General features: G+C 31.0%; 1 protein-coding gene across 2 annotated transcripts; it reads left to right on the top strand.

The window, feature by feature from the left end:
- Positions 1-1,121: 1,121 nt before the first annotated feature.
- On the top strand, positions 1,122-25,034 carry LOC139484951 (von Willebrand factor A domain-containing protein 7-like). 2 transcript variants are annotated; one of them, XM_071269015.1, is made up of 20 exons: positions 1,122-1,703; positions 2,311-2,433; positions 4,230-4,391; positions 4,986-5,058; positions 5,883-5,965; positions 7,168-7,344; positions 9,132-9,350; positions 10,069-10,188; positions 10,682-10,846; positions 11,157-11,278; positions 11,827-11,986; positions 14,473-14,549; positions 15,139-15,292; positions 15,787-15,956; positions 16,368-16,479; positions 16,860-17,055; positions 17,872-17,941; positions 18,978-19,207; positions 20,732-20,882; positions 24,606-25,034. In XM_071269015.1, the coding sequence occupies exons 1-20, from the start codon at positions 1,499-1,501 to the stop codon at positions 24,840-24,842; spliced, it is 3,006 nt and encodes a 1,001-aa protein (XP_071125116.1). In that variant the 5' UTR covers positions 1,122-1,498; the 3' UTR covers positions 24,843-25,034. The 2 variants fall into 2 exon arrangements, with proteins under 2 accessions (XP_071125116.1, XP_071125115.1); XM_071269014.1 differs by having other exon boundaries at positions 1,185-1,703; positions 7,159-7,344.
- The last annotated feature ends 722 nt before the right edge of the window (positions 25,035-25,756 follow it).

Here is a 25,756-nt window from a genome sequence, read left to right on the forward strand (position 1 = left end):
TTAAGAAAATATACTTGACACTTAATTATTACTTATAATACAAAAAGCTTTATAAAGAAAAATCGTTACATCATAATGAAATACTTTGACGGACAAATATTAAAATGATCACGATAAAATAATGAATAGTTAACAATAAAATGACAATTTATGACCTAACAGTTTGTCAGTGAAAGTTCAAAAGTATCAGATTTATGAAGAATACACTTTTCAAATAGTTCCAAATGAAGATGCATAATTTACACAAATTATCCCTATCATAGATTCCCTCCCCTTTGAAATTCAAAGCGTTCCCGCTTTGGGGTTAGACAAAACTATCTTCTACGGTAATGTCTGTTTTCTCGAAAATGTTTATTCCTATTAGCTGATTGATCATTTGCCTGTTGATGAATTGATTTTAATCGATTATCCCTATCATACGATCTTCAACCTTGAGCAAACCCTAAACCGTATAGCAAGCTCTTGCGTGTCCCGAAAAGATAAACGTGCAAAACATTAAATGAAAAACAAATATGATACGGATTATACAGGCGCAGAATGTCGCAGGTTAAAACATGCATGTTTAAATTCTGTAGTAAAATATAACTCTATTATCTTCATATTAGCATTATTTTATCAAATTTGTGAAACAGCCCATTAATGTTTCCTATAACGTAACTTTTTTCCACATAACCTTTAAAAAAAAAGATAAAAAGTAAAATGATATGTTATCAAGGAATAGGATTTCACACACTATAAAACTAGATTTACCAGCACAGACTACTGTCTGTTCACATTGAGTTTTCGTAGGGTATTTAATGAACTTATTATGTATGTGTTGCAGAAATCTGAATACATCACCGGTGCGCTACAATTCTAAAAATTATATGTGCAATAGCTGTCAGTGTAATTGAAACATTTGCCTCTGAACGAAAAGTCGTGTACACTTGAAAATCGACTATTTCCTTCCATCGAAAAAAATTGTGTCTACGAATGCAGAATAAAAAAAAATCACATGAATATGGTATCTTAATATACTTTCAAACAAAACACAATTTTACCCCAATAAAAAGAACAAATGTCGCAATCTAAAATAACGGAATTATTAGAAACAACTTTAAAACGGTCATATTGTAAATGGTATAATAGAGCCGGATGTCGTTTCGGTAAATAACTATTATCAAATAACTTTCTGACTTTTGTTTAAATGCATTTTTATAACTCAATAATAACAACTACACAATGAATTTGTGTCATCATCAAGGTAAATCTTCGACTTGTTTTAAACCTGTCAGGTAAAATTACATAAGTCCTTCACATTTTAAGGACATTATTATCTATTTAAAGATTTAAACACAATGTTGGTTGTTTGTAAGAATTGTATAGACAAATGTTCTTTAAATCTCTAAATAGACTTTTTTAAATCAACTAAACAACAAGTCACAACTTTTGTGACATCGTGCAAATTTATAACAGCGAAGCTATTAACGTGTTGCACAGCCATGCTAGTGTTGTAAATATGAAACGAATTGTTCCGATATTGATAGTAATACCAATTCTTACTTCCGCATTTTACACGCGTCATTCGCCAGACACTAGGACTAATACTCATGAAACCATAACTGACGTCGGGACATTGCAGGCACTGTCAAGTTATATTTGGAAAAACAAATTAAAAAAGATTGGCTCTAAAATATCAGCTGTAGAAGTCTTTTATGAGAAAGGTAAGTGACAGTTTTAAAATAGCATACCGGAAAATATTCTTTCTTTTATGCAGCTTAGATTTTACCGGTATTGTGCTAATGTTTCCACCTACATTGATTGTCGAAGTTGTGAGCTTTGTAATGGTTAAAAGTGATGATGCAATTAAGTTATTCTTCTTTTCGATTTAATAGTTCATCTCGTTTTAAATCATCTAATATTGTAGGATAAAAATCAAGGGACGCTCACAAAACGTTTCAAAAGACAGGTATCACTCAGATACAGAATGATTTGGTATGACAGCTCTACATGTACTTTTTCATCAAATTAATTTACTTTTGGGGTATTTGAATTGTTTGCATTAGTGACCATCATTCAAAATAGTTACTTAGCTTAAAGTAAATAAAGGCAACAGAAGTAAACCGGTGTTCAAAAGTCATCAATCGATTACGAGAAAACAAATATTAGGTCAAAATAACATAGTAACACAAAAAAGTTTTAAAAATGTGTACTAAGCTGTTGACGAAATCGATTAAAAGAAAACAAATTTCTAGGTCAAAGTATCAAAGTAACAAAAACACTCAAAACGTTTTCAAAATGTATATTAAGCTGTTGACATTTGAATTTTAGATGCTACAAGTAAAATAGAAATGGGAAAATCAATAAATGCCATTATACAGGCAATTGCCGATACACAAGTGGAAAAGAAAGATACTGCCTACGTGCATTGTCATGCTGATCAAATATTACTAGGTAACAATATATTGATGTACAAGTAAAACATACTGCTTCGGTGAATGTCTTGTGTAATAAAACTTAACTCGTTTGTAGATATCATGCGTTAAACTTGGGCTTGTCTAAATCGATGTGCTAGTCGTTATATACCCAACTTAACTTATAAAAAAGAAGATGTCGTATGACTGCCAATGAGACAACTATCCACAAAAGACTAAAATGACACAGACATTTACAACTATAGGTCACCGTACGGCCTTCAACAATGAGCAAAGCCCATACCGCATAGTGAGCTATAAAAGGCCCCGATAAGACAATGTAAAACAATTCAAACGAGAAAACTAACGGGCTTATTTATGTATAAAAATGAACGAAAAAAAATATGTAACACATAAACAAACGACAACCACTGAATTACAGGCTCCTGACTTGGGACAGGCACATACATATATAATGTGGCGGGGTTAACTTGTTACGGATGGTTAAACAATTGTTATATCGATGATTGCTTCTCAAAAAAGAATGCACAACTGGTCGACTCGGAGACGAAATGCAAGTTAATGTCTACGTTTAGGTTTATATATGTCTGTCTTCTGAAAGACTTCAGTTTGTAAACTAGCAAGTTGAACGTTACATATCAGTCTAGTACAAAGCAGTATATATTTATATTCTTCTAGATCCAATCTTATTTAAACAAAATCCTTGAATTGCTCTTGTTCTTACATGTCGCGCATAAGAGAACAAAAGCAATTCAATGATTTAATTTGCATTTTATTATATTAGATCTAGATCTGCGGCGGAACGTTTTGCTGCAAATTTTTAACTAAACATTTTCCAAGAAGAGCAAGCGTTCATCATCAGCTAAGACACTTGCTATAAAATACAAGAATGACGGTGAAATAATCTGTTTGTATTTATTTGGTTTGAAACTTGGTCATAAATCAATGTTAGATACATATTAGTAAATATTTTGATATGTTTTGATATGTAAAATTTTATATCAAACAGTAAAATGATACTGAACTCAGAGGAACATTTAAAATGGAAAGCGCTAAAATTAAATGGCAGAATCAAAAGCTTAAGCACAACAAACGAATGAATAACAATTGTCATATACCTGACTTGGTACAGGCATGTAGAAAGCTGGATTAGACCTGGTTGTATAGCTTGCTAATCCTCTCACTTGAATGACAGTCGCATACAATTCTATTTTATTGACAACAATGTGTAACCAAACAAACAGTGACAGTCGCATACAATTCTATTTTATTGACAACATGTGTAATCAAACAAACAGTGACAGTCGCATACAATTCTATTTTATTGACAACTTGTGTAATCAAACAAACAAATGTTGTTCTTATTATGTTCTCTTAACTACAAGTACATCCAACAGCCTACACAATTCACAGCACTTTACAAATGAAAAGTAAATATCAGCTTGGCTTCTTTTAATAGAATGTTGCAAATGGTAAATAATATTTTACAGTAAAACAAGAACATGTTACTTAGATCATACACTATTCAGATAACTTTGTATCACATAGGAGTATAACCAGCCCAGTAGTCAGCCCTTTGGTGTTGATACATGTTTGTATATTTATTATATGGTCGTTGTTATAAATTGCCTGTTTACAAAAATATGAATTTTTAATAAGGATTTTCTTATCCAATGCATAAATTACCTTAGCAGTATTTGGCTAAACCTTTTGGAATTTTGGGACCTCAATGCTCTTTAGCTTTATAATTGTTTGGCTTTATACTTGTTTAGCTTAATAACCTTTTAGATTAATAATTAATTTTAAATATTGTAGCGCATCAACATGTGACATCGTGTAAGGATAAACTGATCCAATTAAAAAACGATGTAGTGGAGCTTCGAAAACAGTTGGGAGAGTGTCTTTACACTGTACAGTCGTTTTACAGCAACACCAACTGGGTCGAAATGTACGGTGATGTACCTTATACAGATTTCGGTAAGTGAGGAAACATCGTTTAAAATATTAACAAATCCATCAACGATAGAAATGTGTTTTTTTTCATGAAGTGAGAAATTAAGCTCATAGTTACTTTCAATAAACTAACAATCAACCACACTAATCATTAATTTATATAGATTTAAGGTTTGCTATAAATGTGTTTGTCTGATACTAGAAAAAAAACTTTTAAAAATCTTAACCATACAATAATTTTCCGAAAACTGAATTGTTATAGAATATCTGCAGGGGGTTCGGAAGTAAACTTCATCAAGACATTTCCATAGTTGTGAAAAAGATAAAAAAAAAAATGGATAATTATACCTTTTTTTCTAAATATCACGTCATAATCAACTTTTGAGCAATGAACAGTTGAGATCAACAAACCACACGTTGATTTCAAAATAAATATAAACAAGTTAAGGAAAAATATAAGAATAAGAGAAATTGCTTTTTATGTACATTGCACTTTACATGATCGCTTTCGTGCTTTAGTTTTCTCTTGTACTAACAAATGTAGAATATATTTTCCAAGAAGGCTGCATACAAATTAAAAATAAAAATAGTTCTAACTATAAATTCTTGAAAATGTAGGTATAAAAGGGAAAAGACTTATGGCAGTTGCTCTACCAGAGGAAGATACATGTAAAGATGTCGAAAATATAGAGTAAGTGAAGTATGCTCTTTGCATAATGTCAATAACTTAATATAAAATAAATACACCAATAGCTCCATAGTTCTAGTACAATTTACAAAAAGTCCAATGTGTTACGAATTTTTACAGGACTAAAGCTTGCCAATGCCAACAACAACGTATTGTCGTAGTGCACGCTAGATTTGTTACAAATAGTTTTGCAATGCATGTGCAAACAAGGACAAATATTTTTTTTACAGCATCCATTCCTATGTGGCATATTGACAAAATTTTCCAGAAAAAAAGTCTTTTAAGATATATATCTCAAATATTGCATTGTTGTGTTGTTTTATTTTGTTGGTTGTCTTTTTATTTTTATTTTTTTTTTTGGGGGGGGGGGTAATTCTAGTAGATAAACTTTCAAATTTGCTAACATGGTCGAAGCTGGGGATACGTCACTAATTTCTGGCTATGAGACGTAAATAGTAAATGCCTCATTTGTGCAATATTAACGAAGCATGATTTCAAAGAAATACTTACAATTATCATTAGGATTGACTAAACAATTGTCCAAAATTGTTTTAAAATGTGATATTTATACACCCCGATATAACTTTTAATCACTCTTATAAAAATTCTGCACCTGTTTTTGCACTATACAACAGTCCTTTGTCAATGGGCATAATACATATCTTCAAAATAAGCTTCAGATTATTAAAGTAAAATTAGCCATGAGGAATTTCAGTCCGTTTTTTATTGTATTTAATATCATACTTGTTACCGTACTATATCGTTTGTCAAGTCAACCTGTTTTGGTATGAATAATTTTCACTGATATATTCAATGTGTATTTGCAGTTTAAACTGTGAACAAAATATCATACTACAAAACAAGTTAACCAGTGGTTACCATCATGGAAGGGGGAACATAAAACCTACAAGTAAGATTAGTTACATGTACTTGTAATAGATGTCATGGTGGCGCAATAAATTATACAAAATATCCAAGACTGATACAAATTAAACAGTTTCAATGTTTTAAGACCGACGTTATGATTTTCTTCGGTAGATTATGAGATTTTTAGTACAAGAACATCATGATCAGTCAATAGATTAACAATTTAGACAAGACGTTTGACACGTTTTTCCTCTTTTTAAAGCCTTTGTACTTCATTAAATAAAAAATTATACATTGAAAAAGTGTATGCCAAACAACCTATGATATCAGATGTAAAATACAAAAAAGGATAACAAAGATCAAAGTGAATATTGTAAAACACCCAATCCATCATAAAAAAAAGACTTATTAAGGAAGACAACGAACATCAAACTATGGTTCAAATGAATAACATGGATACGAAACAAAATGTTGTGAGATTAAATCAGTGTTAGATGCAAACGAAACCTTCAAACCTGTTACCCATATAGACCATGTTATAAGATATATTGAAAAACGAGTTAATTGTTAGACGTTATAATTAAGTTTACACACAACAAAAAGATGCCCGCAAAATTGCGATACAATTGGACAAGTGATGAAACAAAGAGTGTGGATCTCGTGCTTGTTTTTACACATAAAAAGGAGGAGGTTCCAGACTTCGGGTGCCTGTGATTAAACATAACCAGGGGAGGGGTCCGACGTCGAGTGCCTGTGTTTACACATAAAAAGGGTTGAGGATCACTTCGACACGTTCAACGTTAATTTCATTTTGGACATTTCTGCACCTGGGTGGTGTGGCGTTTAATTAAGCAAAATGATGCATTAACACTACAATTAAGAATCCGTATAGGCCTAACTGTCCTATTCTCTAACCCTTCTTCTAACCTTCATATGGATTTTGCGGGCAGTTCGATAATTCAGCATGCGCGATAGCGTATCAGACATGGATCGATAGAGGTCTCCGAATTGGTATATTTTCTCAATAATTTACGTTTTCAGTTATAATAAAATGGTTTCAAAGACAAAAATTAGGCAGTACAAACACAATATTTATATGTCATATCACTCATATTTCCGACATTGTATATGGTTTCAGATGAGTTGCGACTCATTGAAATCGGTCTCTTCTTTTAGCTTTATATTATTATTTCCACGGCTGTTCTTCTTCACATATTTAATCATCTTATTCTACAGGACCAATAGGTTCAACCACTGGAAAATGTAGTCATGGCGGGCCGTACGACGAAAGTCGTAAAATGGTAGCAAAATGTGGAATAAACAAAGAAACATACACAGAACATTTATCTCCACATCATCATCTTCATTATAGGGCATATGTATCTGCTGTTGCCGCAACTAAAGACTTCTTTATAATGGAAGGTAATTGAAATTCATTTAGATAGTTACAATTCAGCTGCGTTAATTGCAAAATACCTAAATTGTATATTGACAACATTTTGATGACTTTTAAAGACAAAGTGATCATCAGATGAAGTTGACTAGAAAAGCGCCTTGGACATATAATTATAATTAACAAAGTGTAATCCTTTTTTTTTTTACTTATAGTGATCAACTATTTTCTTATTTTGATATTGCTGGTAAAATACAAAATATGTACTGGTGTCAACATTAATTTTCTTAATATCTTATAACGTGTTTTAATCCCTTGAAAATTTAATAGTTGGCATTTGAAGCAAGAGGTGTATACCTTTGTTGACGTATCACCTTCCAAATTCTACTCTTTCAAGTTCCAAAACATCTATTTAACACGTGTTGCAACAATAAGGAACAATAAGGAACTTTTAAGATTTACTTGCGCTTTAGAAACTCCATGAGAAGTCATATGTACATGTCTAAAACATTGTGATCTTATTCAAAAACAGCAAAGTCAAGCTTTACTGAATTAAAATATCACTAAAAAATTTGAAATTTCAAATACAATAGTATGGCTAAGGAACACACGATTGGTGATATTATAGCGAACCTTTCTTTAAATTCATTTGCAATTTCAAATTAAAAGAAAATTGCGCATATGTTTTTTTTTAAAACTGAATGGCTAGTTTTTGTTATAAAACTTAAGTATACATGTACAAATGCTTTTTTCTCAAGAAAATTCTATAAATTGTCCAAATTCATGAGAAATTTACTTGTCTTTAATTGCTTGCTTCCAGCAAACAATTAAAGTCATGATAAACAAGTGACCGGTGAAAAATAATGTTATTCCAATTCTTGAACCAATTCATACAAACATCATAAACTTAAACTTCTGTGCCCGATTTTATCATTTTTTACAAATATATTTCGTATAATCGCCATTTTTTTTTCAATCGGTCAGTGCTGTTGTGAAAATATGGAAGGTAATTAAAGTTCGTGTTTGAAGCCGAAGTTTAACGATTGTCACCTGTTTGTCAACAAACAACAAAAAAGCATGGATATTGAGCACATGTTTAACATGTACAATCAGATAATAGTTTATTTTAAGGACATTCATGCGCATTGCGATCGCCGGATTTTTACGAGATGGGTCACACTGAGGTCACTTTGCATACGGAAAATATGTCGGGGAATTAAAAAAGTAAACCTCTTCGAAATATGAACAAATTAGAGAATTTTCATCAGAAAAAAGTATATGTACATAAGTTTTATAATGAAAACTATCCATTGAGCTATAAAAATCATATGCATTATTTTTTTTTTTTAATTTGAGGTTTCTTATGACTTTAAACAATTCGCTGATATGTATTCCGTATGCAGCGTGACCTTTCTCGTAAATATCCGGTGATCGCAATACTCAATTGCAAATGGAAAACCAAACGTAAATATCGCTCCGTAATCAAGATAAACTATAATAGTTTTTGTACCTTGTATCACGTGCTTACCTGAATATCCTTGCTTCTTTGTTGATTGTTTACAAACAGGTGACAATCATTAAACTTCGACTTCAAAACCCGACTGTTAGTTAGCTGCCGTATTTTCATAACAACACTGTCCGATGGAAAAAAATTGACGATTATCCGCAATTTATGCGAAAAAAAGTGATCATATATATGGTGCAAAGAAGACGAAGTTTATGATATATGTATGCAATGGTTCAAGAATTGGATTAACATTAAATACACCAGTCACTCGTTTCATATGACTATAATATTTATCGTTTTATATTTAAGACACCGGTATTCTTAGTTTGCTTGGAGGTAAAACGTTCGACGAAATTTTCCACATCAAAACGAGAAAAGATCTGTCACTAGCGTTTGTCATAGACTATTCAGGTTCCATGAAAGAAGAAATTGCTGCTGTTAAAGAACAGATAACTCAACTTGTGACTGCTACAATAGGTTCTGACAATGAACCAGCTGATTATGTATTATCGCTGTTTAATGATCCAGGTTCGTAAATATTTAAATCAATTATTATCGATTCAAAAAAGAGATCGTGCAAAAGTAACATAGTATTACTATTCGCAGTCCAATATTTATTTAAACACAAGAATAGCAAAGTTATCATAGATTTGATAGAATTTACCGTACAACTATTTTTTCTAAAAACACACAAGTTTCAATACAAGAAAAAAAATTCTGAATAAAATATGTAGGACTTAGATACAAGTCTGAGTATAAAAAAAAAGATGTGGTATGATTGCCAACGAGACAACTCTCCACAATAGACCAAATGACACAGAAATTAACAACTATAGGTCATCGTACGGCCTTCAACAATGAGCAAAGCCCATACCGCGTAGTCAGTTATAAAAGGCCCCAAACTGACAATGTTAAACTATTCAAACGAGAAAACTAACGGCCTTATTTATGTACAAAAAATGAACGAAAAACAAATATGTAACACATTAACAAACGACAACCACTGAATTACAGGGTCCTGATGTAAGTGTAAATATTGCTTAATTATCATGATCTAATTCGACTGTTATTATAAAAGAGCAGTAGAAATTAACAAATGGGTTATTCAAACTCATAAGTCGATGGCAAAAACACATGTTTACAAACATATCATATATTATATAAAAAAATAAAGATTGAGCAATTCGTATATACAATACTGAATTAATATTATTCAACTGATGATTCAGTTTATTTACTTTCTTAGTCACACTGAATCAAGCATGTGTGTTTAGAGACGGATATGAAATGATTAAGAAACTCGACAGTATCATAGTAGATGGAGGCGGTGACTGTCCTGAATTCGCAGCCGATGGTATTTTAAAAGGTAAACATCCAACTAATGTGTTTTACCTTAATTTAATACGTAGCACCATATATTGTACATGTTGTACTAAACTACCTTTAAAATCGAATAATTACATTTTTCTGCATCAGATATATGTATTTCTACAATTAATGTCTCTTCAATGATGATAGAAGTCCAAAATATAAGAACGTCCAAAGCTCTTTTCCTTAAAGGCTGAGATATCCATAATTATACGTAATCTAACCAAGGAACCAGAGAGCTAACTAACAATTATATAAGTCAATAAAATAAGAAGCTAAATAAAAAAAGAAAAAAGACTCAGTCCGTCATCTATTTAATTTTCTGCTACGGCAGATGCTACTTTACACTATCTAAATTTAATCTAAGTAAATCAATTAATTATACAAACTTCATACGGGAGAATCAATTAAAACTAACTTAAACTTTATCTTTCGATCTCCACTGTTGAGCTTTTTGTTAATGATGATTGGTAAAAACGTATTCTTTGTAGCCATCAATAATTCTCGAAATGGTTCTACATTATTTGTGTTTACTGACGCTGACGCCAAAGATGACGATAAACAGCAAGAGGCAGCAAATATGGCAATGGCTAAAACTATCACCATAACCACAGTTTTGACCGGCACCTGTTCTAGACGACGGCGATCAGTGCACAGTAAGTACACTTGATTAATTGGTTGTTGTTTAATGCCACTGTCAGTAATATTTTGCTATTTCGTTGCGATCAGTTTTTATTTATGGAGGAAGCTGGAGTGTCCGCAGAGAACCATCGACGTTTGGTAGGTAAAAAACTCACAACCTCAGTACTTAAAAATCAATCAAAAAAAGTCGATAACTTATTTTCAATTTTGTACACAATTGTTTCTTGTATTGTTTGGGCTATTCACTTCAATTTCTGTTATATTTATTACACTTTCTCGATCAATGGTTTATTAACTTTAGTAACTCTTTTTTCCTATTGTCAGATATACATGTAAAGCGAAGAGATACTACATCATTCTTTCAGCGTCTAGCTCAGGCAACAGGAGGAGAAGTTTATCGTACAAGAAAAGAAGAAATAAATGCTGTACTTAATGATATTATTGAGGTAAGAATAGAAAACTAAACACGAAAATGTTTTGTTAGTGTCAGCTTTATACCTCTTTTAATGTTTCTATTATTTAAATTGTTTATGTATTTTATTATATATTTTGACAGTTTACGAGTTAGTTTTGCAGTGTTACTATTGCTGACCTCTATGATGAATTATAGCTCATACAATTGAATGACCAGTCGTATGTATTGGTGGTTTTTTTTTTTTATATAATCTCTCATTAATAAAGAATCCACATTACCATCAAATCTTTATTCAGGTATAGGATTGTGTTTAAGTTCGTTATATTTGCCAACTTCGTCAATTCTTACAAAAACATTACTATAGTCGCAAAGTTCGCCATCTTCGGCAACATTATTTTTTATGTACTTCTCGCAAAGTTTGCCTATTTGAATTTTGTTATGTACTGTTGGCCCTCAACCAAATGTAAAGAAAAGTATATGAACAATGCTTTTCAAACAAAAACTAATCAAGTTGAGAGGGCATCATAAGTGCACCACGGTCGACTAATTTAACATAAATGTCATCTTTATTGTTACCAGAAAACATTTCCTGTTGCTGAAGTAATATTGGATTCATTTGAATGGTCACTAACATCCAATGACAACACAATGTTTGTTGTTGATAGTACAGTTACAGTTCTCAAGGTTGCTGTGTGCTGTTCAGGCGAAGACAGCGGAATAGAGCTGTTCTACCCAAATGGTAAAGTAATTAAGGTTGTTCACAACAACAAAAATTTCAAAATAACAAGCCTTTTTTTTAAAAACTGTTGTAAACTCGAAGATTATCAATAAAGGAACCAATAACACAGCAAAAATGACGGGTCTGTGTGTTTGTTTTCGAGATATAAGCCTGAAAATTTAGCGAGAACTGATTCGCTTTCGATTTTTTAAATGTTTAACCATGACTGTTTTTCTTTCAAAAACTATGAACAAACAACAAGGATTTATTTATATAAGATTGAAATAAAAATGTCTTATTAAACTATACACCTCGCCAAAAGTTAAGAACACCTGTATATTTTTGCTTCTATTTTTGGTTTTTAAATAAAACTTGATACTGCTTTGTTTTCATATATTTCGTTAATTTATTGTAATGGACAGGTAAAAATTCAGGTATAAATCATATTCCTAGTTTCCTTAAAAAACAGGTTTTCCAAAGCTACATACAAGTTTTGCCATTGCAAGTTGTCCCAATTTATGTGCCCGTAGACCATTACTGACATTTACTCGAAGGCATCGTCAAGCTCGACATCAGTGGTTACATGGTCACCGCAATTGAACTTTGAGACATTGGTCTGATGAGAGCAGATTCCTCCTACATCGTATTGATGAGCGCATGCGCGTATGACGTCATAGGAGTACAACATACAGGAAACAGCACATCCTTTGACCTACAACGTTCGTCAAAGGGGTTTGACAGTTGGGGGGTGCTTTTTCATTCGACTGCAAAATGAACATATATGTTCTGGATGTGACTATGACGGGTCAAAAATATCGCGATAACATCATCCAAAATACCGTTGTGCCACATTTTAACCATCACAATTTTGCAAATAGACCAATATTCATTGTTGATAATGCTTAGCCACACAGAGCACGCATTGTTTAAGATTATATACGTCAGGAGGTTATTGACACTATTCCTTGGCCACCCATGTCACCGAATATGAATCCCATTGAGCATGTCTGGGATGATATTGGTCGAAAAATCAACAACTGGGTACCAGCTAGTAAGAATTATCAACCATTACCAGCAGCTTTGATTGAAGAATGGCAAATAATTTCTGTTAGGACATTATTGACGCTTAGTACAAAGCATGATACGACGAATGGATGAACTTTCCCGGAAGCGTGGAGGTTACACTCACCACTGACCTAAGTACTTTAATGTATTCACAAATGGTCACTCTCGAGTTTTGAAAAGAATTTTGAGTATAGTGCAGAGCAATTTCAAAAATTTCAGTATAAGTTGAAACTTTATCTTGTATATTATTTTGCCATTTTTCAACCATTTGAACAAAGTAAAATAGTCAAAAATTCAATATACAAACAGTCCAAACTTTCACTTTTCAATTAACATGTGATATGTTATCTTATAAAAACACAAATTCCGTTCATTGTATTGATATTTCGATTAGTTATGAATTCAGTAAAAAATGATTCTGGAAAATTATCAGGTGTTGCTTAACGTTTGGCGGGTGTATACAAGTAAGAACAGTAAGGGTTGGCGTAAACAAATGTTACTGGTACTAGATGGTTGAAACTAGAGGTTCTGAATATCTGATAAAAGGTCAAAAAACGAAAATTGCGAAAATCCTTAAAATAACAAAAACACGATTTATTTATCACACATGTTCATATTGGATTATATGTATAAAATGTTTACTTGTTCGTACCATCACTCGTTTTATGGAATCTTTTGGAACAAGTACACTAAAACAAGAACAGAAATATCATTTTTCAACCAAATTACCATCACAATAAAACATATTTATCTATCAAAGTAAACACATCCTAGATACATCAAGCAGGATTATAATTAAGTTGGTCGAATGCGTTTTTCGTATACAAAAAAATCCTCAGTGACGCTCGGACCAAAAAAGATAAAACGGCCAAGTAAAGTTAAACACTGAATAGCATTTGGAACATAATATCCAGAAATATTGTGACAAAAGCATGCATTGGAGGCCTCCGGCTGTTGTCTGCTCTGTGGTCGGGTTGTTGTCTCTTTGACACATTCCCCATTTTCATTCTCAATGTTATACATCAAACTAAATATTCTTTTTTATATGAATTGTACTAGTATAATATCAGATTGTGATAAAGGTTCATATATAACTATCTAAACAATAAAGAATCGTTAAGAAGCTGTAATAGATATACACAAGCATCTTTAAAGCTACAGTGATTTTGCTCCAGAGATAGTAGACAGCTATATTATACTTAAGGTTAACAGTTCTGTATTTAATGGACGGTATGGGTTTCTTTCAGTTTTGAAGGAGACCATTTGTCTTTGCTTTCTAAGTCATTTCGTCTTTGGTGGATATTTGTCTCTATCGCATCTCCTTATCATATATACAGTAAATTTCTTAATTGCCATCTTATTTGTATTTTTCCAAAATATTTTTTTCTAAAATTATAGGTTTATTTGAGCTGCTGTATTTTTAAATGTATGTGTTTTTCCAGGAACAAAAGAAACATTTACAAGTAGATTATCACGAAAACTGGTCACTAAGAGGAAAGAAGTTATAATTTCCCTTCAGGTACACATGATTTTACATTTTCATTTTAAATTTCATTAAAATTAAGGAATGTAATAGCTACTCATTTCATTGCCTGAGTGCAAAGATTAAATCAAGGGCTTTTAATTTAAAACTAACAATATGAACTAATAAATCTCAGATGCCTTTAACTTTTATTAGTTGTTTTGTACATTATTCAGGCCGTTACTTTTCTCTATTGAAATGATTTACATCTACATTTGTTTGCCTCTTATAAATTACGTTGCAGTATTAGTCTAGCTCATTGTTGAAAGGCGTACAGTGACATACAATTGTTAACCTCTATGCCATGTCGTCTCTGGTGGAGATTTGTCTCATTGACAATCATACCACATCTTATGTTTCTATATATGCATTATACCAATGGCAATGACAAGGTTGTGTTTGTTGTACTTGCAGGAAACGTTATATGTAGAGTTAAAATATTTGTCTTTTAAATGACAAAATGTGTATCCTTTGCAATTGCTTCATATCTTTAACTATAAAGAAAAACATGACCGATAGATATACTGTATTACTTATAAGGTTAAAATGAATACAATTATAGCCGTTAAATTTCTTTAAATTTCAGCGTCCACCTCCAGGCATATATAATCTACAGAGGAAATTACCTAATAAATGGTCAGTTAATGTTACAGCTCAAAGTCCAATTAAACTAGAAACAGAGATACTTGAATATACTGAAAGTGGTGCCTTACCTATTCTTAAAGGAAGTCCTATTACAGGTAAGTAATACAACATCTTACTAAGTATTCAATTCTTGTTATCTAGTTGAAAATAGGTCATTTTATAAAAATGTTGAAAAAAACGTAAACACGTTTTTTCTTATATAATATTAATTTATAACCATTTCATTCTGTTCTTCTATTGAAAGGCATTTATGAATCTGTTACTACGTTATTAGTTATGATTTTTCAAATTACATGTGTTTAAGGAGGAAATGGTTATTGGTTATTTTTTTCATACATGTTATGTAACCAAAAATATACTTTTTGATATACTAAACATTTTCCTTAATTTGTAGAAAAGAACTATACATTTTATGTTAAAATGTATAACCTCGGAGAAAACGGGACTTGTAAAGACATTATTCTCACTGATATGTTAGACAATGAATTGATCAATGTTCATACTACACATGTATTCCGACAAAAAATTTAAAGACACATTATCAGAATTAATTTTTTTATGCGGTATATATTTTGTCTTTGATTTGTAGGGAAGAACTATACATTTTATGTTAACATATATAACCTTGGAGAAAACGGGACTTGTAATGACCTTATTCTTACTGATATGCAGGGCAATGCATTGTTTAATGTTCCTATTATTCAGACGACAACGCTTATGGCTGTAAGATGTGCTGCCATATTCACTACTCCTAATCAGGTATGAAATACTTAACAAATCGCTGTAAACACAACTGTCATTTTTTATTACTTATGTCTTTTTTTTTTCATAAATTTAGAAAAATCTGAAAAATCAGCAAAATCGGTGTTGATCTGTTATATCTTCAATGAGAGATTGAAACTGCCATCTAATTATTGGTCAAATGAAATATATACCAGAATATCATTTTTCAAAACTTTCCGACTTTTGATGCTCTTCAATTGTTGATTTGGGTTTCCAACTGTTTCGACTTGAGCGCCACAGATGATTCTATTGTGGACGAAACAATCCACTGGCATACCCAGCTAGAAGCCCGGATGATATAGATAATGCATTTGTCCTCTACAATGACCACCAACAAACGACAACTACGTATGAAACAACGGTGTCTATTTGAAATTTTCGTTGTAGTTTTTCCAACTGAAGTTAAACGGAACAGACAAGAACGGATTTGAATTTTCCAGAAAGAATTCACTAGTTTTTAAACCTACAAATGTTAAGCTAAGAATAATTCCGCCTGATAGTGAGTATATATATATAAAGATTAGTAATGACTTTAACATCAAAACATTAAACAAATCTGAATCGATCAATTCTGCATATTTTGAAGTGTTAACACACAATTGTTACATCTATATAACAGCCTCAGAGCCTGCATCTTTCAGACTTAGTTTTAAATACATATTTTGTCTTATTCGAATGTTATTATTGTGTGATTCAATAGAGATTAGTCACAGAGAAGTTATGGTTAATTAATTTTCCTTTCTTTTATCGCAATATTCTATTCCGATCTTTGTAATAATGCAATCGATTTTCATCCAACATATTACTATAAGGAACACTATTTCGCGGAGAAATCCTCTTTTAGAATCATTCAAATTACATTATCTAATTCATGTATAGGTGCAGTAACTGGAAAAGAAGTGTTAGTATATTATGAAGTTGAAAATACAGGAACAATTAATGAAACTTATGAAGTAGCGATTTCCGACGACCATTCTGCTTCAGTATTACCAATGAGAAGACAGCATACAATTTCAGCGGGAGATAGAAGTAATGGGTCGTTTACTATGAAGCCTACCCTAACATCTAGTATCTTGTACGTTGCTTTACCATTCATATGCCAATATTGGTTAACAAAAGGAGTTCTGATTATAAGCCGCTAATTGAAAATGATGATTAAAACAAATACAAGAAAATACATAATGAAGTATATTTCACAGCAATTCATTTGGAATAACTCATGTGTCAAAATTTCAATTTTATATTGATAGGTGTTATTTGGTAGTTCTAAGAAGATGTGGTAGGAGTGCCAATAAAACAACTTTCCATTCTAGTCCAAATTAGTTATTTACTTGTGACTTACTATAACACACAATTAACAAGACAATAAAAAAAGATCAGATCTTACAGTATTTTCACTATATAATAATAATTGTATTAAATGTGCCTTAAATTTTCCATTGCAATGTTTAAAATTCATTATTGCACTATATGAATCATCAATCAATCAATCAATCAATTTTTATTGTGTTCCTGAAAAGAAAATACATTATGATTTATGATACAATCCGGCTCATTTCAACAAGATACAATATGTCATATTGATGAAATTAAAAACTACACATCCATTCATAATGATAAATTATTAACGAATACTTACATAATTTGAAATTTTTATCTTTTATATTGTTCACGCATCGTTGTCAATATAAGGGAACTTGATGCGACTGTCATACAAGTGAGATGTTTAGCTAGCTATAAAACCAGGTTCAATCAACCATTTTCTACATAAGAAAATGCCAGTACCAAGTCAGGTTTGATGTGTTTGATTAGGGACTTTGCGTTATTGAATTCTCCTCGAAGTACAGTATTTTTGTGATTTAATTTTATAATATCAACGTAAACCTTGTAGGAAATATGCCGTAACAGTTTACCTAGGATCCTCATCAGAAATTACTCAAAGAATTTCAAAAACGGTTCTCGTAAGTATACCTTTAAACGTTTTGTATAACAAATGAACATACTTTCGCAACATTCTTCATTTATGAGTACAATTAACAAAAGCTATTTTTTTTTAATGAAACTGACATATAATTATCTCGGAAATAGTTGACCATATATGCATATTGATTTGACCTCCATTTTGGTCCCATTTCGGGTCATATTGCATATCAAGTATGCATATTTATTTAACAAATTTAGATTAGTGTTATTTTTGTTTGCAAAGCTCTAAGCTAGTCCCCGTAAGTTTCATCAGCTGATTAGTTAGTTCTTGATTTGTAAAAGTCTACGTTAATCAGTTTTGGTAATAACAAAAAAACATAAGTTCCGAGAATTCAGTCAAAGTTGATCTTGGATGGCTTACAATGTAGTTGTTTTAAATCCATTTGGTCATAAAGCTAATGATAAATATCCAATTAAATCCAAGAAAGCGCCATTATACGGTTAAAATTTAAATTTTTGATACTTCTTTAAAAAAATATTCAACACAAATTGGTAGATTTTCAAAACGCATAACCTTCTCTCATTTTTTAGATTAGGGGTTCAACACAATTATGATTGCACATTTCAGTAAAATTAAAGATTGGTTTTTAAAAAACCAACGTGAATTTTGATAAAGAAAGAGGTTGAGACATTTTAGAGATGTTATGATATTCTCTCTCAAATAATCTTTATTGTAGAACATACATGTATTTCAATTTGATAAAAATAATGATTAAGCGCTGTATTATGCTGTTAAAGACAATATCATAAATTGAACATGTTTATTGTAAAGTAAAAAGCACCATAAGACGTCTCTATCCAAAATTAATTTTTTTGTATGTCAATGAAAATCTCGAGTTCTACTTTCCAAAACATTAACTAATTTTGTTAAGGACGTCTTTCTTAAACAGCTTATTAACTTTGACTGTCTTCTTTCTTGTTACCCCTACCTACGAACAGGAATAGAAAATTAGTTTAGGTTTTCCTGCTTCTATGGAATAAATTGTACGATTATGTTGAAATTGATCTTTGAAGGTAACTGACATTGAAAGACCAGTTTGTACAGTTGTTACTGTGAATGGATCTTGTAATAATTCGTCATTGAATACTGCACAATGTCATAAATATAAATGGTTTGCAAAGGCTGAGATTACATTCAAAGGTACTGAGCTGGAAAATTTTACTTCATCCGTTGGGTCAGCAACTGAATTAGTATATGATGATATTTCCGGTCTGAGGCATGGTCCTGTGAATATCAGTATCAAGTAAGTATTGACCATTTATGCAAGTATTTATATTTATGTTATGTTCAATTAGTGTATTATTTGTCTAAAAGGAGACAAATTTGTAAAAGCAAATTGCTTGTTTCTGAATCCTCAATATTCATTTCATTTGTAAATGGTTATCAAAGGTACCAGGATTATAATTTAGTACACCAGACGCGCGTTTCGTCTACATAAGACTCATCAGTGATGCTCATATCAAAATATTATTTGATGTTAGATTTATCTGAATAAATATTGTCTAAGTAAAGTATTAATAAATAAAATAAAGTATTTGGCTAGCATTTTAGTATTAAAGTGGAATACGATTTCTTATCTTAACAATAGCTTGGAGCTGTGAATATCCGTTTTGAGTTAACTTTGTATTATTGTGATGGATCACAAGTCCTTATCAATAAATAGTCATAGTTCTGTGAATATAATCATTATGTAACTTTTTATAATCAAAGGAAATTGTACTTTTATCTAGTCAAAGCCATCGTCTTTTGAAAATTAGTATCAAGCTTGCTTTGTTATCTAAACGGAGTCCTAGCCGTTGTTAAGTCAATGTCAGATTCCTGTAATATAAGTGGCATTGTACTGTAAATATCAAATGCGTGGTCATTTAAATATCTTTATGAGATAAGCATTATAGTTTTTAATGCAAAATGCTCTCTATCTGGTCAGTGACGTGGTACTGTGAATATCAGCATCAAGTCAGCTTTATATTAATCATGTTAAATACATGGAATTTGAGACCTTATCCAGTCGTAATGGTTTGAACCTGTGAATAAGGGTATCATGTTAGATTTTTATCAATTAATTGAAATGTATGTCTTCATTCAGTCAGTTTCATGATCCTGTATTAAATTAGCTTTGTTTTAAACGCAGTTAATGACATTCCTATTCAACACTATCTGTGCAATACTTATTGAGTACTTGTTAATGTATTTTACAAATCACAATTTATATCTTAAATCAGCAAATACCAATTGAAATAACTTTTTGATGTCGTAATTTGATACACTTTAAGAAATTTCGGTGATATGTTTGCTCTAAATAATGACGATTTCAGAATATACGATATTGAAATTTATCCTGTTTGACCTACTTTTAAAAAGCTTATGCTAATAAGAAAGATGAGTCCATCTATAAAATGATATCTAGTGTTCCGAAGGGAAGTTTAATACTCAAATTTAAAATAAAGGAGATGACTTTTCATTTCCTATTGTTAAAGTTATCCGTCTTTATATGGTGAAGTTTCCTTGGCAACATCGTATGGAATCTTAATGCCTCATTTATTTCAGTGACATAACGTGGGTTTACGTTCGCAATTTTAATCGTGGTATCTATGATGAGTTTATTTTCATTACAGTAAAAAGGTAACAGATTAACGTATATTCGTATCACACAAAATAGTTATATACAAGTATACTAGCTTCAATAAACACATTTTCTCCTAATAGCCATGACTGATAGATATATATATTCCATATTGCATTAACATATTTCCTCATCTCACCACAGAGGAAGTTGTTGTACACCTTCAGTTGTTCTTGCTGCTGTCGACATTGATGGTTATATAGCGCAGTGCAGAATAGAATTTTCAGAAGGACAAATTGTAACACCAGCGGAATTTACTGACATCGATTTTTCCCCAGTGGAGACAGATAAATCGGTAATATAAGAATTAAAATTTGTGAATGTATAACAGTATTGATCCTTCCAAACTGAAATACACAACATAAAAAGATGTAAACTTAGATTGCCAGATAGTCCATTGCATACAATAACAGGGGAATGAGAAACATTGGTCTATCATTCCCCTTTAATGATAACACAGGTGACAGTGCTGTAGATCAGGTCCAACACACACACCATTAGTCTTGCTACAATTACCTTTCTTTTATTTATTTCTTACTAATTTATATGTTTACTGATAACTACTGATTGCCCTGCAGATGTCAATATGATGGTTTTCTCCTAGTTATAACATGAAAATTGTTAAAGTGCAAAATTGAAAGAAAAAAAACATAATTAGGAAGGGACATGTAGCAAGTCTAACACTGCATCTCTTATCTATAACCTATATATTTAGAATTATAGAGTGTTGATTACTTGTTAACGAATTATAATAATTAGTTTTTATTCACTAAAAATACATTTTGTTGTGTACCTGCAAGTTCTAATAAAGATGGATATGTGTTTTTAATGAAATTAGCAATTGCAATAAAACGAAATACAAATGAAACAACCCATAACGAATGGACACCTTACAAAGGAAATGTAGTTTGCTATGATTTTTTTATGGGTGAAGAAATATCAGTAAATAGTTTTGGTGAATGAAAAGTCCAAACAATAATTATAAATAAATATGACCTGCTTGTTTGAAATATTTTTCATAAAAAAAAGTAAAACCATCTTTCATTTCAGCAACACATTTGTAATTTCTTTAAATTGATATTACTTTCTTATCTTAAAATATGAACAATAAGAATTCACATACTAGTTTCCATTTTTCATTTTTATTGAAAGTAACAATGATGTGGGGTTTTTTTTGGCTCAACATTTACTCCCCATTTCATTCAGACAAGTGTTTGAGGAACAACAGTTCATTTTGGAATGAATATGGGCATTTGATTACTGTATTGTTTTCTGTTAATCAACCTTGAGAAGCAGCAGGAATGGGAAGTGACTTTTACACAAATATTCCACATTTAACAAATTATTCTCTATATGACTCAAACCTCTCAATTGATTCTGGTTCATATTGCCTCATAATGCTCGATAGCTGCTGTGTTTTCAAAGGAGCTTGTTGTAAATCAAACATCCTTAAACCGAAACTCTTGTTTTATATTGTCAATTGTAATGCTATAATAACTTAAACTGATCCATAAAATGGTTTACATTTGGGAAATATTGTAAATGTCGTTGACAAAAACAAACTGTCATACCAAAACGAACTGCATTTATACATTTTTACTATGAGCTGTTGGGACTATACCTGCAGCACAGTGACAATTGGTCACAATAATAAATGTAAAAGCAATCTCTTTATGGCAAAATATCAACTTTGTATGAGATTTTTCTTTTTATTTAAGTACTGTATAACTCTTTGAATTGACAAACATTAACAAAAAATGAATATCATTTGGATTCCCAGTCGTAAGTATTTCAGTAATATTGTTGTACAATTACTAAACTGTAGTATTGTCTAGGTGGTTTTTGTGCTTTGGGTCCAGATTTACATCTACTGGTTTTGATATAAAACGTACAAATTCATTTTCATATTCTGGTTTCTGTCATATGATTCTAATCTAACTTTAAGAGTGATTTTTTTTATTGTGTTTTGGTTGAAAAACCCAGCAATTTTAAAAAGCTAGATTTTGTTATCTTTTGTTATAAAGATGTATAAAATTTTGACTTTATTTACAAAATCTTATTAAAAAAAATTTTTTTGCAATGAAAATCAAAACGAAAAAAATATAATAATTTGAATATTTTTGTAAATAAATTTAATTAAATATTCAGAAATAAATACATATATTATGTTTCCAAAAACTTCTCTTTATTGAATTTGTTTTTAATGAAGAAAGAAATGATAATAATGCATTTATAATTATGAATATATTTTAAACATATCCTTCAATCAACTCTCCTTATTGTCTTCTTGTAACATCTGTACCTCTTAGTTCAGGCAATGTTGAATTACAAAACTTTTGACTTTATATTTTAAAATAGTTATGAATATTAAAACAAAACATATTTATTAAGATTTTATTATCAGCATACACATGTGTATGGGCTTCCTTGTGGATCATGCCTATGAATGCATGCTGACTTCCTTATCATTCAAATAAATGTTGTTGGACCTGATCTATCACAGCGCCACCTGTTATTAAGTGGGGATAATCTCCACCAATGTTCCTCATAACTATAAAAGCATTATTTACATTATTTTAATACATTGCATGCATACGGACCTGCATTGTATAATCCATCAATAATCTCGGCGATAGAAAGTACAATTTAAATCATTTATTTCAAAAACGGACATGCAAATAGTTATCAAAGGTACCAGGATTATAATTTATTACGCCAGACGCGCGTTTCTACATTAGACTCATCAGTGACGCTCAGATCAAAATAGTTGTATCGCCAAACAAGTACAAAGTTGAAGAGCATTGCAAAAAGATATGCATAAGAACATTAAGGCATCCGTTCATATATTAAGGTGGTACCCAACACTTTCACTAAAATTAATTTGGTTTGTTTAATTTTCATAAAATTTTGTCAAAGTATTTACTTTGACACTTTAACAAACATATAAAAATTCAAAAATTTTGAACCAATCGTTTTGATAGAAAAATTACACTGGTTATTTAGCAGTTTGACAATCACCAATTTTGATCATTGAGAAGCTTAACATTCCATTTACAACACAACGTAATTAAAACGTTTAGCTGACTTTACAGAGTTATCTCCCTGCAGTGTTAGTTACCACCTTAAAATCCAGTGATAGGTAATAAAAAATAAAACTAGGTTAAAGTAAAAATCAATATCAAAACCCAAAACTAAAAAGTATGTTAACAAATGACAAAATCATCACCTCAAACACATAAAACGAATTTCATATTCCTGACTTGGGTAACAATTGGTGAGTTTAATTTGGTTTTAAAGCTAGCTAAACTTCTCACTTGACAGTTGCTTAAAATTATATGTTGATGATAACAATGTATGTGCAACGCAAACAGTCATATAGGTGAAAATGTCAATAATTGAGGTACAGCAGTCAACATTGTGTTACAAAGTATGACCTTTAACACAATAAAACAAACAATTGTGTCATTAAGAAAAAAACAAAATGGCATACAGAAAGTCAATAAACAAAGCGGTAAGTTCGAAATGACAGACAAGAAAACAAACCAATTACCGCAATACAATAACACAATGGTGGGTGTATACCTAGCCATGCCAAAAGGATATTATCTAAAATGGACTAAACATTGAAGGTTAAAATATAAAGATTTATCTGAATAAATATTGTCTAAAATGGACTAAACATTGAAGGTTAGAATATACAAAGACAGACAAAAAGGTCACAAATAATTCAAATAATAACCAACGTCAGGACCAAGAAGCTGTACTTCAAGACATCTTGGAACTTTTGACGGAAAACATATCTGATACACTAGTTAAAATAAACGAAATGTAGATCTATGTATATTAACTACTAGTATGTTTAATTTAGTATTAATACTTTTGAATTTCCAATAAATTTATAAAGTGCAACCACTGTGCGTAATATCTGAGCAATCCCTTTTCTTTAAGTTTAATATTACATGAAATTATATGAAATACTTTATTGCAATACATTAATGTCTAATACAACTTTTTTTAGGCTGATAGTTCTACAGCAATTGCCATAGCGATAGTAGTGAGTGTCATCCTTGTTGTTATTTTGTTGATAATAGGATTCATTGTTTACCGAAAATTTAAACGGGCATCATCATACAATGTAAATTATAATGTAAACCAAAACATTAAAGGAGGAATTGACAAAAATCAACCAACAAGTAGTGTAGAATACCACCCAGTTAAACTATCAGAGGTTAGTGACGAGAAGGAAAACCTTTAAAACAAATTGGAAACCTATTATCTAATTAAGCGTTTTCTGCTTGAAAATATCAAAATATCAGACATCATATAATATTTTTTATCGCATCAATCATTTTTGTTTTGTATGTAGATGCATGGATCTGTTAAGACTGGTTGCGTATCATTTTTTCATCATATGTGTATAATGTCTGAATAAACATGTAGTTATGAACGTTTTTTGTGTTCAATTTGATATAACTTCTATCACAATTAAAGCTGTCACGCAATTATTGGTCATTATGCATTTATAAAAATACTGCAATAGACAACTTTCGTGTTAATCCATATCGTATATTTTCGGCATTTAGTTTGTACCTAAGCCATGTGCAATGGGGGCATGTTCCTTTCCGGTTAAGCGAAAATGTCCTTCAAATCTCAAAATGTAAACGACGTGAACGTTTTCGACAAAACAGAGGCGTAACTTGCTATTTTGTATAGAAAGGAACATCTTGTTAAACTTAGCGGCCTAGCATTGGAACCGAAAATGCCTATATTAAACGATGAACCAGACCCAACTTGTCTGGCAAAATAGCCGTATGACTTAAACTTGTCATACGGGTGCAGATGATCATAACTCATTTGGTCTGCAGATCATCTAAGACTTTGTAAAAGGTGTCATATTGGTTTCTTGTTATCGATTAAATTGTCTGTTTGTTCAGTTGTTTTAATGAATTAGTCAAGATTGCAATCAGGCCATCAGGAATACTGTTGGTTTTTTTGTTTTTGTTTTTGTTTTTGTTTTTTATTTTTATTTTTCAAAGGTTGGATGTTTTATCGGTGATCTCAAAGGTAATTAAACTCACTTATTTTTTTGTTAATTTAAATCATTATTGTGCATACATAATTGAATTATTGACTGCTTCTACGTTGGTAGTGTAAGTTTCAATTGTTCAT

The sequence above is a fragment of the Mytilus edulis genome, chromosome 8 (genome assembly GCF_963676685.1).
Source record: "Mytilus edulis chromosome 8, xbMytEdul2.2, whole genome shotgun sequence".
Classification (NCBI taxonomy): domain Eukaryota; kingdom Metazoa; phylum Mollusca; class Bivalvia; order Mytilida; family Mytilidae; genus Mytilus; species Mytilus edulis.

Excerpts from the sequence above, each read along its gene's own strand:
- LOC139484951 (XM_071269014.1), top strand. The coding sequence starts at position 1,499 with ATGAAACGAATTGTTCCGATATTGATAGTAATACCAATTCTTACTTCC. Across the intron at positions 10,189-10,681 it reads AGCCGATGGTATTTTAAAAG|CCATCAATAATTCTCGAAAT; the intron begins GTAAACATCCAA and ends TATTCTTTGTAG. Across the intron at positions 19,208-20,731 it reads CCTGTGAATATCAGTATCAA|AGGAAGTTGTTGTACACCTT; the intron begins GTAAGTATTGAC and ends ATCTCACCACAG.